Genomic DNA, 18,946 nt, shown 5'->3' on the forward strand with positions numbered 1-18,946 from the left:
TGTGTTCGTCCCACAAATAGTGTGCGTCGACATCGCCAGAAATCCCGTCACGTCGCAAGTGATTTTGTACCAGTGTCAGTACACATTGCACGTAACATTCACTCTTGTCGTCAGCAGGACAATAAACTTTTTGTAGACTTGGACATTAACGTCAAAGTGATACCATTCCAGCTCGATACCGGAGCTGCAGTTTCACTGATCAATCAAGACACGTACAAACAGCTGGGCACACCTCCGTTGCGTGCCACAAATGTTAAGTTAACTAGTTATTCAGGTCAAGATATCCCTGTGTTAGGACAGTGCAGCCTTCTTGCAACATACAAAGGACAAACAAAGCTTCTGTTATTTTACGTCCTTCGTTCTTCTTCTGCAGTGAACTTGTTTGGTTTAGATTTATTTCAGTTGTTTAACTTGTTTATAGTAAATCAGGTCCTATCAGTGAACCGGACTGTGCCTTCAGACAGTGTTTCTCGTCTGTGTGAAGAATTTGCAGACATTTTTACACCGGGCCTCGGTTGCGCTAAGAACGACAAAGCACATTTGGAACTGCAAGTAAACGCGCAACCGAAATTTTTCAGAGCGAGCACTGTTCCCCACGCATTGCGTGATGAGGTCGCAAAAACATTACACGATTTGGAATCACAAGGTGTAATTGAACGTGTGCAGGCTTCTCTCTGGGCATCACCCTTAGTAAATTTGCCAAAACCTTCCGGAAAATTGAGACTTTGTGTGCACTTCAAGGCTACAGTGAATCTACAACTAGTGATTCCAACTTTTCCTTTACCCCGCCCAGAAGATATTTTTGATAAACTGTGCCCAGGTAAATATTTTTCGAAGTTGGACCTAGCAGATGCGTACTTACAAATACTGGAGGACGAAGATTCCCAGCGCGTTTTGGTGGTTAAGACGCATCTTGGTTTGTATCGATTCAAATGACTGTCATTCGGGTGTGCATCTGCCCCTGCATTGTTTCAGCAATATCTACAAACTGTTTGTGCGTCAGTCCCTACAGCAGAAAATTATCTGGACGTCATATCGATCTCCGGAAAGACAGAAGAAGAACATTTAGCCAATCTCAGAACATTATTTCAGGTCTTGTGACAAAATGGTCTTCGCTTGCGGAAGGACAAATGTGTGTTTGTTGCTCGTGACTTGGCCTACTTGGGACATGTCCTCAATGCCCAAGGCATACATCCCAGTCCCGAGCACCTCCATGCCATATAAGACTTGCCTTCGCTGCAGAATTTGAAGCAGCTACAGAGTGTGCTGGGAAAAATTAATTATCACCGATATATCCCACACGCCTCTTCCATTTCAGCCGCTTCATCGCTTACGCCGTAAAGGTGTTCCGTTCGTCTGGACGACGGAATGCGAACGCGCCTTTCGCCAGTTGAAATCGGCGTTGCTTTCCAATACTTGCCTTACGCCATTAGATCCCCAGAAACCCCTTTTGTTGATGATAGATGCATCGGAATTCGGGATCGGTGCTGTGATTGCGCACAAAGATGGATCGCACGATCGCCCTATTGCCTTTGCGTCCAAATTACTCTCGTCTGCACAAAGAAATTACTCACAGATCGAGAAAGAAGCATTGGCTCTCGTATTTGGTGTTACAAAGTTTCATGATTTCTAGTATGGTCGTCACTTTACCATCATCACAGACCAAAAACCTTTGACATCGCTTTTTCATCCGAACAAGCCTGTACCTCCACGTAAAGTGCAGAACTTCATTCGCTGGTCTATTTTCCTCTCACAGTACCGCTACGATATCTTGTATCGGTCCACTGCTAAGCACAGAAACGCCGATGCGTTGTCCCGTTTGCCTGTTGCTCAGGATAGAGCATTCGATTCCTCTGAACTTGCTTGCATGTTCATTGATTCGGAAACCGATGACGTGGTCGAATAGTTTCCGATTGATTTTCGTCGTGTAGCTACAGCCACAGCTGCCGACCCTGTCCTTGCTACCGTTCTGCGTTTTGTTGCTACGCAATGGCTCTTGCCAAAGTCACGGATCGGGGACTCGTTGATTCGCCGATTTTTTGCTCACAAGGAGAGACTTTTTGTTCGACGTGGTGTTTTGCTGTTGCGTTCTGATAATGATCAGTCCAGGGTCGTGGTCCCACGTCCGTTACAGTCCTCTGTCTTACAGCTTCTCCACCAAGGACATTGGGGTATAGTGAGAACGAAACAACTTGCTCGTCAGCACTGTACTTGGTTCGGAATCGATGCCGCAATTACGAACATGTGCTCTTCTTGCATGGTGTGTGCCGAACAACAATCGGCACCACCGCGGAATTTCTTTGCATGGCCAAAAGCCACTTCCCCTTGGCAACGCTTACACATCGATTTTGCTGGTCAATTCTGGAATGCTCGATGGTTGGTTGTGGTAGATTCATTCAGTAATTTTCCTTTTGTTGTCTGGATGTCTTCCAAGACGTCATCTGCCACCATCCAAGCGTTATCTGCTATCTTTTGCATCGAAGGTCTTCCACAGACTATTGTTTCCGACAATGACCCACAATTCATGTCCGCAGAATTTCAGTCATTCTGCAAGGCCAATGGTATTCAACATCTGACGTCCGCGCCGTTTTCGCCACAGTCAAACGGTGCCGCTGAACGATTGGTCAGGACTTTCAAGTCACAGATGTTGAAGTTAAAAGAGTCGCATTCTCGGGGGTCGCATTATTGCCCTTTTTGTCCTCGTATCGCTCTCAGCCCCGAGATGGTCGCTCGCCGGCTGAGTTGTTGCACGGTCGCCCTCATCGCACCTTGATGTCTTTGCTACATCCGCCGCATCAGGTTCCTGTGCAGCGGCAGACACCTGCTTTTGCTCCAGGCGACGTTGTCTACTATCGTCACTACTGAGGTTCACGGCGTTGGCTCGAAGGGCCCATTCTTCGCTGCCTCGGACGCGTTATGTATCTGGTTTTGGGGGCCTCTGGTGAGGTGCGCCGGCATCTCAACCAGCTGCGCCTCTGTCGTCGCATGGGATCTGCCGCTCGCCGTCTGCTTTCAGCGACGGTGCCGTCCGGTCAGCGCCCTGGGGATCCATCTACTGGCTCGCCTCAGCCCCAGGTGTTACCGACGCTGCCTTCGATTTTGCCCCATGGCGACGCGCCACCGCCACCGCCGCCGCCTGTTCTCCCGCCGGCGACGTCCGCAGTGGACTCGTCGCCACTGGGTCATGCGCTGCCGATCGTTTCCCATGACTTGATGTCCTCCGACATGTCACTCTTGCCCGCTCCGGACCATATGTCGTCTTCGCCCGTCGGGTGCCCCGACCCGATGGAGGTCGACCCTTCGGCCCCTCCTGTCTCTCTGCGGACGCATACCCCGCATGTTGGCGTGCACACTGGAGCAGATTTTCAGGCGTTTCCTAGCTCCCCGCGGTCCGAATGGCAGGGTGCGGGTGACACTGCCTCGCCTGTTGTTAGGCTCCCCACCTCGTCGCATACGTCAACATGGGGTCCTCCCCACGGCGGGCGGAAGCCTTATGCCACAACCGTACGCCGATTTGCGGGGGAGGAATGTGGTGTCACCGCCAGACACACACTTGCTAGGTGGTAGCCTTTAAATCGGCCGCGGTCCGTTAGTATACGTCGGACCCGCGTGTCGCCACTATCAGTGATTGCAGACCGATCGCCGCCACACGGCAGGTCTAGAGAGGCTTCCTAGCACTCGCCCCAGTTGTACAACCGACTTCGCTAGCGATGGTTCACTGACAAAATACGCTCTCATTTGCCGAGACGATAGTTTAGCATAGCCTTCAGCTACGTCATTTGCTACGACCTAGCAAGGCGCCATTATCAGTTACTATTGATATTGAATCATGTACCGTCAAGACCGACGTTCACCATTAATGGAATAAAGTTAAATATTCCACCAGCTACGTCCTTTTTTCTAAATTCTAATTTCCTTGCCCTGTTCCAGACCTCACGCCAGCCTGCGTGAGCTAAAACGCGTGCCTTTTGGCCTCCTCTAGTAACCCGGTGTTGGCTCTTCTGCCAACCAAAACAATAGCTACAATTAATTGTCTACAAGTGACATAAGTACTGATGTGATATTCCTCAGTACACCATCCTCAGACACCTGTAGAAATATCTACACTTATAACCGCTACCCTGTATTGCTATGGATATACCTGTTCCCATCTATCAGTCATTTCAGCTATGAACTTTTGGAAAGCCTTCCTTTGAATTACTTCATATTAATTAAACAGTAAGTCACGTTTGTAACACAATTCTTAAGTATTCTTACTGCGACATCTGTATATTCAGGTCTAGTAAAAGCTTGGGCCAAGGCCAATGTAGGGACTAAACTGGAGTAACCTGGACAATGGCGTTGCCTCTGGGCTCTCGAGGGCAGGAGACCCCTGGAGCTCAAAACAAAGAAAGGAGAAGAAATGGAAATGTGAAAAAATACAAAATGCGATATGCATCGAGTTATGTGCTGGATGGAGCTTTAGTTCCCTTTACTTGAACAAGAATACTAATTACAAGTGCAATACACTTTGATATTTTGGTGCACAACCTAATCTTCTGACTGACTAAGGCTAATCAATGAATGAATGAACAGCATGAAATACGGCAGGTCCATGACTACACCCCGAGTCTGCCATACTGCAATGAGAGATGCATCTGGCGTCAAACACCAAACACAGTCCAAGGTCGTAGTGTACAGTGTCAACTGTTTGATCATATGCTCAGATTAAATTTTTTGTGAATGATTTAATTGTGAATGTTTTCCAGCATTACTTGATACGTCCTTGGATGCCTTGAAGTTAATCATATGTAAATGCAATTTTGGACTTTGAATCAAGGAGTTGACATCCGTATTCATATTAATAACACAAGAGATGGCGTTCTAAAGGTGACACCAAAGAATAGTTAATACGGTAATAAAGCAAAGTGTTTGAGATGAGTTAATAATTGCAAAGGGGCCAAGATTTAACACCGGTAATCGTGCTCATGTCGAAGCAGGTTGCAGTAGTTATATTGAGACAAAGAGACTTACACCTGACAGACTAGCTAGCAGAGCTGCATGACACTTGTCCTGAGTCCACAACAACAGCATAACCTTACACATGTCATTAAGTCTGGTTTTTGCCTGTTAAAGCACCTAGGCCTTCCCCCCATTCTAATACACGCTGGGAGCGGTACGCAGCATGTGTTGTGCAGAGCTTCAGACCCGGAGGCCAGTGGAATGCTGTCCGTAGACCAGACGGGCGTGCGTGGCTCTCTCATTAACGGACATCAGTATTCAGGTCTGCTAATCATCAGCCAGGCACCTGCGCGCCTACCGCTAATTCTACCGCTCTAATTGAAAACTTTTATTAGCTCTACGAACTCGTCAATCAGATTCATCGGGAATTAATCTGGTGCGTTTGTTCCGACACGCACGCGCCGTACGCACTCACCTTGCATTTGCAGGTGTTGTGCCACAGTCCTTTTTTCTCCATGCAGGTGTGCTATTGTGCGCAAATGAGTGTTGTGTAAGAAGAATGCGTCCTGTACGAGGTACAGTTTTCAAGTTGTCACAGTTCGCGCAGCGGTTGTGTAACACTACCACACCAGACAGGGGAACGAATGTTTGATGTATCGTCCGCCACAGTATGTACACGGGGGTGCAAAGTAGTACTAAGTGAAACGCCCGCTAAACCCGCTGGGCAGAACAGGTGGAAAGGACCAAATAAGGTGGCGGTCAGTTTCACTACAAAATTGTAATTTATTGTAATGTAATAACACATTTAAACCAAAACGGCACATGGCCGAACCTTTACAGTTACAGGTTTCAAAATCCAATTCTTTCATCGATGAAGGCCTCCAAACAAGAAATCTTATAAATCAACAAAATAAATTTCAAGTGACTGACTAGGCTGAAAGCCTCAAGGCCAAAGTGGATGGAAGAAACATGTACAAGGTGTAATACAAACGGCTGAAGGCCACAATTAAATTTCAAAATTTATAACATATTACTATAATCTTTTAAGGTAGGAGGCCGCGATATTTTCGCATAAGAGGAAATTTGAAGGCCCACACTTGATTTTGCAAAAATTCAAAAACACCTTAACCTTTAAGTTTTAAGTGGCCGAAAGCTCACTAAATGAAAAGGCAACACAACAACAGTAACTAAATTTAGGAATAAGGGGTCGGCCGGAGTGGCCGATCGGATCTAGGCGCTACAGTCTGGAACCGCGCGACCGCTACGGTCGCAGGTTCGAATCCTGCCTCGGGCATGGATATGTGTGATGTCGTTAGGTTAGTTAGGTTTAAGTAGTTCTAATCTCTAGGGGACTGATGACCTCAGAAGTTAAGTCCCATAGTGCTCAGAGCCATTAAGAATAAGGTTTTAAGCGGATGAAGACCCACAATTGATTTTCCAAAAATTCAAAATACCTTAAACCTTTAAGTTTTAAGCGGCTGATAGCTCACTACATGAAAAGATAGCACAACAACAGTAACTTTCAGCAAAATATCCACTTGCCAGAATTCAAACTTACTTATACAGGCTCAAGGCCCTTGATTTACATAAAACACAATAAAAAAAAATTTCGTTTAAAGCATTGGCTATAATAGAGTACCAACAGACCATTAAACTACCATGAAAAGGTCAGTATAGACAACGGCACTCAGACGCCTCCAAAGGGGGGGGAGCTGCCCTCGAAATATTAACGTTCACTTAGATGCGACAGATGGTGGGCCCACCTACACTTGACCAGTCGGTAACTCAACCAAGAGACAGTCACGGACCGACCGACCAAACGACTTGCTAACCACCAATCGGTACATGAAAACTCAAAGACCAAACTGGTACGGACGTGATTATCCGCAAGGAAACATCTATTAAGCTGTCATAACTACACACTGTGTTGGACAGCGACAACAGGTGAGGAAAGGATGCTGCCTGAAATCACGTTAGTGGCCAGGGCAGGTAACCGGAACACTAACGGCCACAAGGCAGAAAATTCCGCTGGAGCACTTGAATTGTAGTGAACCAATATTGTTAACTCCGCCGCAAGGCGGCTCGATTTCACCACTACAAACACTCGGTGTTGCTCACAGGAAAAGCTACCCAACAGCGAACCACCGAAGCGAACGATACAACATCAACAGATGTGGCTTGAGTAATTAAGACACCACTCAACTTTGACGTCCTGGGTCGGTGAGCCACGAAGCTCGTAGCGATCGGACAGCTCCACACACGCTCCGACACTGCGCAGGGACTGCCAGAGGAGCCAGGAGAGGGCGCCGGACGGAGCTAACTTCCCTGGTCCGCACCAACCGACCGACTGCCCTCAGAATGCTGACAACATCTAAAATAGTCGTCAGTGGAAATAACGCCAACTACACACACAACCTGACCAACACTTTCACGAAGACCTGAACGGTACCCAACAGTAACTAAGACAAATCGGGAGTCGATGCACACACACACACACACACACACACACACACACACACACACACAGCCGACTCATGAACGATCCGCGAGCCAAAATGCTTCGTCCAATAGGACGACCTACCGACAATCCACCAAGACCATGGCCTGGCTCAAGTTATGCGGAGAAGCAATGGTCGGGCGAGCTATGTCGACGTAGACCTCTCAGCTCCAACCCAACTGCACTAGTGCCGCATTACAACTCCCCGACTGGCGGGTCCTGACTTCGCTCCAGACGCGTTCCAGGTGACTGGCAACCTGAACTTGCTTACGACAGACAACAAACGGGAAGTAATAGCAGTCGATCAAAGATACTAAGAGAGGTGATATACTGATACGCGCTGCTAGCGCCGCTCGCGCTCAGGCAGAGCAGCAACTCAGTGACACCAGTAATTTAAATTAACGTGGTACGGTGGAAGTACGTTAAAAACAGGGTGTAGAATGCATGATGGCAGGAACATGAGCCACGCACGGCTCCCTAAGTGCAATTTACATATGGAAGTCTAGTCTGTCCGCCAACTCCCCCTCCCCCCACCACTTTTGGAGCTGAATTGCAGCCAACGCGCTTACCTGGCTGTTGGCTCCTAATTTTCTACACCTAAAACCACACTGATGCTTGAATAAGGGGAGGGCAAGGTATTTCTTTTTTATTTTCTTAAAAACGGTAGTCTCTCTCGAGTAGCCATAACAGAGTCATTTTCCCGCCCAGACTGTTTAGCTAGAAAACATGACTTGTGAGGGGCAAACAAACCACTTTTCTTATTCTTCCTAGTGGCAATACCTAAGCTTGAAACATTGCCTCTCCTGCGTGTTTGGTGACGCAAAGAGGTCTCCCTGTCTAATTTTTGCAGCATCAGGTGCCATCCTGCTTCATTTGGGATCTTGCCGGAACAGCAAGTAGTTCAGTTCACGTGGTTTTTTTGCCCTGCCTCATCGGCCAGAATGGCGATCAGGCGAGATCAACTTTCCACAGCCGCCCCCTCCCTGTCCCCACAGAGTCGTGTCACCACTTTGAAGAAATGAGAGACTTCGGTAGAGGAGTTGTGTTCCTGCCGTCGACTGCTAAGCATGTGCTCCTAGTGCACATCAAGATCAAGTGGCGACAGGTCCGTTTGTAATAAGGCCTGCACCCTTTGTAAGTGATATGGACAGTGGGAACTGACCTGGAGAGAAACTGTGGTAGTATTCTGAAATCTTTAACACACCTTCCTCCGAGGCCTGCGTACGTACCGGGCGCACCCGCTTTTCCCGGTTAGCCACTGCCTTAAACGAGCCTGTCTCCCACAAACAAAAGGACTGTTGCAAACAGTTAATCGTGCGTGTTGTCGGTGGGTACCGGCCGCCCATTACCCCTGACCATGTCGACCTGTTCCTAGTCTGTATACCAGGACATAGTCTCTCCGCATTGTACTAGACAGCACACTAAAGAGTGTCGGAAACTGCAGAGAAGCGGATGACCTCTAGTACTGACTTTGGAGCGTGCCTTCGTCCTAGATGACATTACTGCAATCTTGAGTGTAGAGCTAAAATACTGGTACAGACAGATCATTCCCATTTGTCTGGTGTGTTCTCATGTGTGCCCTCAGTCAGTGAACCTACCATTGTTAAAAATTTTCGTCTCGAATTTCCAGTGGGTTTGCCCCCCTTGGAATGCACTTCCAGTAATACGTCCTTATGGACATTTTTGCTCCCTATCCCCGCAGCGATCGTTTCCTGCAGTTAGTCCACATTTAGAAAATCTACACGTGTCAAGAGACAAGGGAACATAAGGCAATCATATCTGTAATGAGATAATGTCGAAGATGCATGCAGGATTATTTGTGTTTGTACTGCGGTTACGTATACTCTCTTCCAAGGCATAGACACGTTTTTCACTCCCGAAAATGTGTGCTAACCTGATATCTTTTAATTACATAGGAATATAAGAGAGTAGAGCGTGCTACGTTCAGTGAAGAGCGCAGGGAACCGGTACACCTGCCTAATATCGTCTAGGGTCTCCGCGAGCGCGCAAAAGTGCCGCAACACGACGTGGAGGGAAGTGACACCATGAATCCTGCAGGGCTGTCCATAAATCGATAAGAGTACGAGGGGGTGGAGATCCCTCCTGAACAGCACGTAGCAACGCGTCCCGGATATGCTCAACAATGTTCATGTCTTGAGAGTTTGGTGGCCTGTGGGAGTGTTTAAACTCAAAAGAGTGTTTCTGAAGCCACTCTGTAGCAATTATGGAAGTGTACGGTGTCGCATTGTCCTGCTGGAATGCACAATGGACATGAATGGATGCAGGTGATCATATAGCCGGGTTATGTGCGTGTCACCTGTCAGAGTCGTATCTAGACGTATCAGAAGTTCCATATCAGTCCAACTACACACGCCCCACAACATTACAGACCCTCCACCATCTTGAACAGTCCCCTGATGACATACGTGGTCCATGGATTCATGAGGTTGTCTCCATACCCGTCCATCCGCTCGATATGATTTGATACGAGACTCATTCGACCAGGCAACATGTTTCCAGTCATCAACAGTCCAATGTCGGTGCTGACCGGCCCTGGCGAGACGTAAAGCTTTGTATCGTGCAGACATCAAGGGTACACGAGTGGATCTTCGACTCAGAAAGCCCATATCGATGATGTTTCGTTGATTGGCTCGCACGTTGACAGTTGTTGATGGCCCAGCACTGAAATTTGCAGCAATTTGGGGAAGGGTTGCACTTTTGTCAAGCTCAATAATTCTCTTCAGTTGTCGTTGGTCCTGTTGTTGCAGGATACTTTTCCGTCCGTAGCTATGTCGGAGATTTGATGTTTTACCGGATCCCTGATATTCACGGACCGGTCGTGAAGTGGTCGTACCGGAAAATCCCCACTTCATCGCTACCTCGGAGATGCTGTGGTGCATCGCTCGTGCGCCGACTAGAACAAAACGTTCAAATTCACTTAAATCTTGTTGACCTGTCATTGTAGCAGTAGTAACCCATCTAACAACTCGCCAGAAGGCTGTTGTCTTATTTAGGCGTTGCCAACCGCATCGCCGTATTCTGCCTGTTTACATATCTCTGCATTTGATTAAGCATGCGTATAGCAGTTGCTTTGGCGTTTCCACAGGTTGCTCAATTTCTTAACGGGCTAGCTTTCTTTGAACGCGTGAAAAAGAGGACAATTTCGTGATTTTTTTTAATTAAAAAAAAGAAAAGCTAAACCTGATGGTATCTTCCTTACACTTTTGTCGTTACGAAGCTATTTTTGTGTCCACTTCAGCTATCCGTTGCCGATGCAGCTGAAGGAAGGGCACCTTGTAGCCGGAACACTAGTCATCGTTGGGAATTCCTCAAGCTCTCCTGTTGGACCTGTAACAAAATAGTTTTACATTAGTCATTGCAATATACCCCCTTCCTATCGTATTAAGTTGCAAGAAAATCGCGACGTATTTAAAGCAAATGTAATATTCGTCGCCCTGAAAATAGAGCGAAAAGCGTGCACTTGAAGATAGACTTCTGAATATATCGCGAAATGGCTACGTATTCTGATAGAGAATTGAGTTTAAAATGCCGGCAAGCACATCCGATCAAAATCGAAAATGTTCAAAAGTGTGTGAGTTCTTAAGGGACCAAACTGCTGAGGTCATCGGTCCCTAGACTTACACACTACTTAAACTAACTTATGCTATGAACAACTCACCCACATATGCCAGAGGGAGGACTCCAACCTCCGGCGGGAGGGGCCGCGCAATCTGTGACATTACGCCTGTGACCGCACGGCCACTCCGCGCGGCGATCAAAATCGCATGTAATGTTCTCAAGTTATTGTTCAAAAATGGTTCAAAGGCTCCAAGCACTACGGGCATCTGAGGTCATCAGTCCCCTAGACTTAGAACTACTTAAATCTAACTAAGTACATCACACACATACATACCCGAGGCAGGATTCGAACCTGCGACCGTAGCAGCCGCGTGGTTCCGGAGTGAAGTGCCTAGAACCGCTCGATCACAGCAGCTGGCTTTCTGAATTTATGTTTCTCGCCAATTTGAAAACTACAGTTTCGAGAAAAACATTCTTTTTGTAGTTCGTTTAAACATGCCCCTATTCAGACATTCGTGGACCATACAGCCATCCTTCCAGGTCCAAAAGGAACTCCTCCTCCATCTTTTTCGTGGTCACGGCGGTCCTCCGTACCTCCATGACAGTTTCTGTCATGCGCTGCACTGCTCTCACGATATGCTTTTTTGCATAAGTTGTAACAGGCTGGTGCGATCTTAATTTCGGTCACGTTCATAGTTTCTATAATGCCTGTTGGATCTTCGTTGAAATTACATGTCGACTACTTTTTCGGTTACAGTTTTTTCACAAATTACTACGGAGTTTCTCGGGAACACTGCAATAAACGAGACACTTTTAAGGGAAAAAGCAGATATTTTGGAAGTTTCAAAGCGGCTATCCCCTTAGGAAGACTAAATTCGGCGAAATTTCGCGGCAGATGTACGACGCTGAATTATGTTATTTCTACTCCTGCATAGTTGTTTCCATAACCTACAAGTATTTTACTGACTGTCACATTTTGCAAGGAAAAATGGTGTGTGTATTTATGAAGCGTTTTCTCGGAAGTATTTCTTGGAAATCAGAGCAGTAAATTGTTTCCGCTCGCTGCCGAGCGGCTGGAATGGCGTGCTGCGCGCAGTTCATTAGGCGGCGTGCCTCTCTGAGGATGACAAATTGCCCTCCGAAACGCAGCCTGGAATCCACTGCCCAGTGCAGGCAGCCCAGGCCCGTTAGCTTTAACAGCGCCGCTCGCGACCCTGCAGGTGGTCCTACGTTGGACCGCCCGTGGTTTTCCGTTGACTACTGCCCAGCTTAGTCAGTCTCTCTAGATTCGCGATGTCACAGCGTCTGTAGCAGCTAAATTTCTTTTGCCCAGGATGTAATTATAAGGAAATAATTGAACGTGAAACTCAAGGCAATCCTCCGAAAGCAATGTAAGATTGAACTATTCATCGAATGCAGACCACTTTAAGAGTCGGGTGGCTCTTCTCGAGTTTCTTTATCGCATCACTGTACACTTTTACGTATTGTTATCGATCAACTGCCCATGTGTTGTTTGGTGGCGTTGAGACTGTAGACCTGCGTAGAACGCTGTAGCCCAGCAGGTTATGTGCTCACTACATCACCCTCTTTTTGATGACTTTTTACAAACTTAGTCTCAAGACTCAAGTTCGGATACTTCAGATTCGACTTTATAGTGACTTTTAATATGTAACCAGCCACAATTTTTATAATGTCAAGGGGATTAAACCTCCGTTAAGAGGTCGATTTATGTTAACCAATAAGGTGAGGCAGTGTTGGGGGCACCACTTTTGGGTGCTCTGTGGCAGTGACTGGTAGCAGACGAAAAGACCGAAACACAATTTTAAAATAATGATCAACGTTTTGTGGAGGTCTTTGATTGAAAAGATTAACAGTAACATACACTACTGGCCATTAAAATTGCTACACCAAGAAGAAATGCAGATGATAAACGGGTATTCATTGGACAAATATATTGTACTAGAACTGACATGTGATTACATTTTCACGCAGTTTGGGTGCAGAGATCCTGAGAAATCAGTACCCAGAACAACCACCTCTGGCCATAATAACGGTCTTGATATGCATGGGAATTGAGTCAGACAGAGCTTGGATGATGTGTACAGGTACAGCTGCCCATGCAGCTTCAACACGACACCCCAGTTCATCTAGTGACTGGTGTATTGTGACGAGCCAGTTGCTCGGCCACCATTGACCAGACGTTTTCAATTGGTGAGAGATCTGGAGAATGCGCTGGCCAGGACAACAGTCGAACATTTTCTGTATCCGGAAAGGCCCGTACAGGACCTGCAACATGCGATCGTGCATTATCCTGCTGGAATAGAGGGTTTCGCAGGGATCAAATGCAGGGTAGAGCCACGGATCGTACCACGTCTGAAATGTAACGTCCACTGTTCAAATTACCGTCAATGCGAACAAGAGGTGACAGAGACGTGTAACCATTGGCACTCCATACCTTGAAGCCGGGGGATACGCAAGTATGGCGATGACGAATACACGCTTCCAATGTACGTTCACCGCGATGTCGCCTAACACGGATGCGACCATCATGATGCTGTAAAAAGAACCTGGATTCATCTGAAAATATGCCTTTTGCCATTCGTGCACCAAGGTTCGTCGTTGAGTACACCATCGCAGGCGCTCCTGTCTGTGATGCAGTGGCAAGGGTAACCACAGCCATGGTCTCCGAGCTGATTGTCCATGCTGAAAACTTAGTCGAACTGTTCTTGCAGGTGGTTGTTGTCTTGCAAACGCCGCCATCTGTTGACTGAGGGATCGAGACGTGGTTGCTCGATCCGTTACAGCCATGCGGATAAGATGCCTGTCATCTCGATTGCTAGTGATACGAGGCCGTTGGGATCCAGCACGGCGTTCCGCATTATCCTCATGGACCCACCGATTCCATTTTCTGTTAACAGTCACTGGATCTCGACCAACGCGAGCAGCAATGTCGCGATACGATAAACCGCAATCGCCATAGGCTGCAATCCGGCCTTTATCGAAGTCGGAAACGTGATGGTACGTATTTCTCCTCCTTACACGAGGCATGACAACAACGTTTCACCAGGGAACGCTTGTCAGCTGCTGTGTGCGTATGAGAAATCGGTCGGAAACTTTCCTCATGTCAGCACGATGTAGGTGTCGCCACCGGCGCCAACCTCGTGTGAAGGTTCTGAAAAGCTAATGATTTGCATATCACAGCATCTTCTTCCTGTCGCTTAAATTTCGCTTCTGTAGCACGTCATCTTCGTGGTGTAGCAATTTTAATGGCCGGTAGTGTAAATATAAATACCCCCGTTCGTGACTCTCCTTTTCTAGTCGCGTACGCGTCACATACATCGTCACAAACACTTTCAGTACACAGAAGTAAGCAAAGAAGACAAATGGTACATTTATATGAGAAATGACAACGAGTGTGTGTGTGTGTGTGTGTGTGTGTGTGTGTGTGTGTGTGTGTGTCTGTGGGTGTGTGTGCGCGCAGTTGTGAGGGCTGTGTCACGGAGAGGGAGAGAGGGGGGGGGGGGGTGGGAAGGAGGGAGAAGAAGACAGAGGCAGAGAGCAAATTTTGTTCATGACAGAGCTCCTGCCATACAAATACATACACATAACGTTAAAACAGTTTCGCACTGTTGGTCCCCCATTGCTCCTAAAACAGTTTCGCACTGTTGGCACCCTGTTGCACCTAAAACAGTTTCGCACTGTTGGTCCCCCATTGCTCCTAAAACAGTTTCGTACTGTTGGTACCCTGTTGCTCCTGAAACAGTTTCGCACTTTGGTCCCCCATTGCTCCTAAAACAGTTTCACACTTTTGGTTCCCCCAGTGCTCCTAGAAAAGTTTCACACTGTAGGTTCCCCATTGCTCCTAAAACAGTTTCGCACTGTTGGTCTCCCATTGCTCCTAAAACAGTTTCGCACTGTTGGTACCCCGTTGCTCCTAAAACAGTTTCACACTGTTGGTCCCCCATTGCTCCTAAAACAGTTTCGCACTGTTGGTCCCCCGTGGCTCCTAAAACAGTCTCGCACTGTTGGTACCCCGTTGCTCCTAAAACAGTTTCGCACTGTTGGTCCCCCATTGCTCCTAAAACAGTTTCGCACTGTTGGTCCCCCATTGCTCCTAAAACAGTTTCGCACTGTTGATACCCCTTTGCTCCTAAAACAGTTTTGCACTGTTGGTCCCCCATTGCTCCTAAAACAGTTTCATACTGTTGGTCCCCCATTGCTCCTAAAACAGTTTCGCACTGTTGGTCCCCCATTGCTCCTAAAACAGTTTCGCACTGTTGGTCCCCCATTGCTCCTAAAACAGTTTAGCACTGTTGGTACCCCGTTGCTCCTAAAACAGTTTCACACTGTTGGTCCCCCATTGCTCCTAAAACAGTTTCGCACTGTTGGTCCCCCGTGGCTCCTAAAACAGTTTCGTACTGTTGGTACCCCATTGCTCCTAAAACAGTTTCGCACTGTTGGTCCCCCATTGCTCCTAAAACAGATTCGCACTGTTGGTCCCCCATTGCTCCTAAAACAGTTTTGCACTGTTGGTACCCCTTTGCTCCTAAAACAGTTTCGCACTGTTGGTCCCTCATTGCTCCTAAAACAGTTTCATACTGTTGGTCCCCCATTGCTCCTAAAAAAGTTTCGCACTGTTGGTCCCCCATTGCTCCTAAAACAGTTTCACACTTTTGATCCCCTATTGCTCCTAAAACAGTTTCGCACTGTTGGTACCCCGTTGCTCCTAAAACAGTTTCACACTGTTGGTCCCCCAATGCTCCTAAAACAGTTTCGCACTGTTGGTCCCCCGTGGCTCCTAAAACAGTTTCGCACTGTTGGTCCCCCATTGCTCCTAAAACAGTTTCGCACTGTTGGTCCCCCATTGCTCCTAAAACAGTTTCGCACTGTTGGTCCCCCATTGCTCCTAAAACAGTTTCGCACTGTTGGTACCCCTTTGCTCCTAAAACAGTTTCGCACTGTTGGTCCCCCATTGCTCCTAAAACAGTTTCATACTGTTGGTCCCCCATTGCTCCTAAAACAGTTTCGCACTGTTGGTCCCCCATTGCTCCTAAAACAGTTTCGCACTGTTGGTCCCCCATTGCTCCTAAAACAGTTTCGCACTGTTGGTACCCCGTTGCTCCTAAAACAGTTTCACACTGTTGGTCCCCCATTGCTCCTAAAACAGTTTCGCACTGTTGGTCCCCCATTGCTCCTAAAACAGTTTCGCACTGTTGGTCCCCCGTGGCTCCTAAAACAGTCTCGCACTGTTGGTACCCCGTTGCTCCTAAAACAGTTTCGCACTGTTGGTCCCCCATTGCTCCTAAAACAGTTTCGCACTGTTGGTCCCCCATTGCTCCTAAAACAGTTTCGCACTGTTGGTACCCCGTTGCTCCTAAAACAGTTTCACACTGTTGGTCCCCCATTGCTCCTAAAACAGTTTCGCACTGTTGGTCCCCCATTGCTCCTAAAACAGTTTCGCACTGTTGGTCCCCCGTAGCTCCTAAAACAGTCTCGCACTGTTGGTACCCCGTTGCTCCTAAAACAGTTTCGCACTGTTGGTCCCCCATTGCTCCTAAAACAGTTTCGCACTGTTGGTCCCCCATTGCTCCTAAAACAGTTTCGCACTGTTGGTACCCCTTTGCTCCTTAAACAGTTTCGCACTGTTGGCCCCCCATTGCTCCTAAAACAGTTTCATACTGTTGGTCCCCCATTGCTCCTAAAACAGTTTCGCACTGTTGGTCCCCCATTGCACCTAAAACAGTTTCGCACTGTTGGTCCCCCATTGCTCCTAAAACAGTTTCGCTCTGTTGGTACCCCGTTGCTCCTAAAACAGTTTCGCACTGTTGGTCCCCCATTGCTCCTAAAACAGTTTCGCACTGTTGGTCCCCCATTGCTCCTAAAACAGTTTTGCATTGTTGGTACCCCGTTGCTCCTAAAACAGTTTCGCACTGTTGGTCCCCCATTGCTCCTAAAACAGTTTCATACTGTTGGTCCCCCATTGCTCCTAAAACAGTTTCGAACTGTTGGTCCCCCGTTGCTCCTAAAACAGTTTCGCACTGTTGGTACCCCGTTGCTCCTAAAACAGTTTCGCACTGTTGGTCCCCCATTGCTCCTAAAACAGTTTCACACTTTTGATCCCCCATTGCTCCTAAAACAGTTTCGCACTGTTGGCACCCCGTTGCTCCTAGAACAGTTTCGCACTGTTGGTCCCCCATTGCTCCTAAAACAGTTTCGCACTGTTGGTCCCCCATTGCTCCTAAAACAGTTTCGCACTGTTGGTCCCCGTTGCTCCAAAAACAGTTTCACACTGTTGGTACCCCATTGCTCCTAAAACAGTTTCGCACTGTTGGTCCCCCATTGCTCCTAAAACAGTTTCATACTGTTGGTCCCCCGTTGCTCCTAAAACAGTTTCGCACTGTTGGTCCCCCATTGCACCTAAAACAGTTTCGCACTGTTGGTCCCCCATTGCTCCTAAAACAGTTTCGCTCTGTTGGTACCCCGTTGCTCCTAAAACAGTTTCGCACTGTTGGTCCCCCATTGCTCCTAAAACAGTTTCGCACTGTTGGTCCCCCATTGCTCCTAAAACAGTTTTGCACTGTTGGTACCCCTTTGCTCCTAAAACAGTTTCGCACTGTTGGTCCCCCATTGCTCCTAAAACAGTTTCATACTGTTGGTCCCCCATTGCTCCTAAAACAGTTTCGAACTGTTGGTCCCCCGTTGCTCCTAAAACAGTTTCGCACTGTTGGTACCCCGTTGCTCCTAAAACAGTTTCGCACTGTTGGTCCCCCATTGCTCCTAAAACAGTTTCGCACTTTTGATCCCCCATTGCTCCTAAAACAGTTTCGCACTGTTGGCACCCCGTTGCTCCTAAAACAGTTTCGCACTGTTGGTCCCCCATTGCTCCTAAAACAGTTTCGCACTGTTGGTCCCCCATTGCTCCTAAAACAATTTCGCACTGTTGGTCCCCCGTTGCTCCTAAAACAGTTTCGCACTGTTGGTCCCCCATTGCTCCTAAAACAGTTTCGCACTGTTGGTCCCCCATTGCTCCTAAAACAGTTTCGCACTGTTGGTCCCCAGTTGCTCCTAAAACAGTTTCTCACTGTTGGTCCCCCATTGCTCCTAAAACAGTTTCGCACTTTTGATGCCCCATTGCTCCTAAAACGGTTTCGCACTGTTGGTCCCCCGTTGCTCCTAGAACAGTTTCACACTGTTGGTCCCTCATTGCTCGTAAAACACTTTCGCACTGTTGGTACCCTGTTGCTCCTAAAACAGTTTCGCAGTGTTGGTACCCCGTTGCTGCTTACGATGTTCTGTTTAAGTGGCGAGAAACCCAGCGGACACACATTTTTGTGTAGCGCCGGTGGTGGAAGACTGTGTCAGGACTACCAACAGAGACGTCCACTTGAGTAGCGTCGGTCGCCTCGAATGGGAGCGTCCGCACGTTCCAACACGGCAGGAGTAACAGCTTTGTGTGGCGCGTCGGCACGCTCTAGATCTCACAGGCTGCGCCACCTTGTTGCGGTGATGACGTACGACTCGCCCATCGACTCACCGTGCATTTGTTCACTGTCAGATCTCCGACGACTACGAATATCTCCAGTGCTCTGGGCTTCCGCCTTAAGGAATGTCAATGACAGCTCTCTGCTTGGAACGCACCTCCGTTACAGGCTCCAATTGTGAAGGCTACGTAAATCGCTACCACGTATCGGAACTTCATGAAACTACAATAGGTGATGCGAGAATATCCTACGACGTCCCATAACAAATTCCGAATTTTTTCATTGGAAATTAGCCAAGGTAAAAGAAGTGTTTCAATATTTATTAAACGCCCCTCCTACTATACTCTAATTTCAATCTAATTTCGAAGTCATTCTGCGTTCTTAGTAGCAAGTGGGTCGAAAATTTCTCTCGCGTGTTAGTGTAGATTGCACATTACTGTTTACGTGA

At 47.6% G+C, this 18,946-nt stretch overlaps 3 protein-coding genes across 3 annotated transcripts; all 3 read right to left on the reverse strand.

Moving 5' to 3' along the window:
- Window positions 1-15,321: 15,321 nt before the first annotated feature.
- Window positions 15,322-16,602, reverse strand: LOC126484651 (collagen alpha-1(XXVII) chain B-like). Its single transcript, XM_050108241.1, has one exon. It carries the CDS (start codon window positions 16,600-16,602, stop codon window positions 15,322-15,324), a length of 1,281 nt encoding a protein of 426 aa, XP_049964198.1.
- Window positions 16,603-16,644: 42 nt separating this feature from the next.
- On the reverse strand, window positions 16,645-17,250 carry LOC126484652 (uncharacterized). The gene has a single exon (XM_050108242.1). It carries the CDS (start codon window positions 17,248-17,250, stop codon window positions 16,645-16,647), a length of 606 nt encoding a protein of 201 aa, XP_049964199.1.
- A 5-nt stretch (window positions 17,251-17,255) lies between these two features.
- On the reverse strand, window positions 17,256-18,041 carry LOC126484653 (collagen alpha-1(XXVII) chain B-like). The gene has a single exon (XM_050108243.1). The coding sequence runs from the start codon at window positions 18,039-18,041 to the stop codon at window positions 17,256-17,258; it is 786 nt and encodes a 261-aa protein (XP_049964200.1).
- Between the last annotated feature and the right edge of the window lie 905 nt (window positions 18,042-18,946).

This window comes from Schistocerca serialis, chromosome 6 (genome assembly GCF_023864345.2).
Source record: "Schistocerca serialis cubense isolate TAMUIC-IGC-003099 chromosome 6, iqSchSeri2.2, whole genome shotgun sequence".
Lineage (NCBI taxonomy): Eukaryota > Metazoa > Arthropoda > Insecta > Orthoptera > Acrididae > Schistocerca > Schistocerca serialis.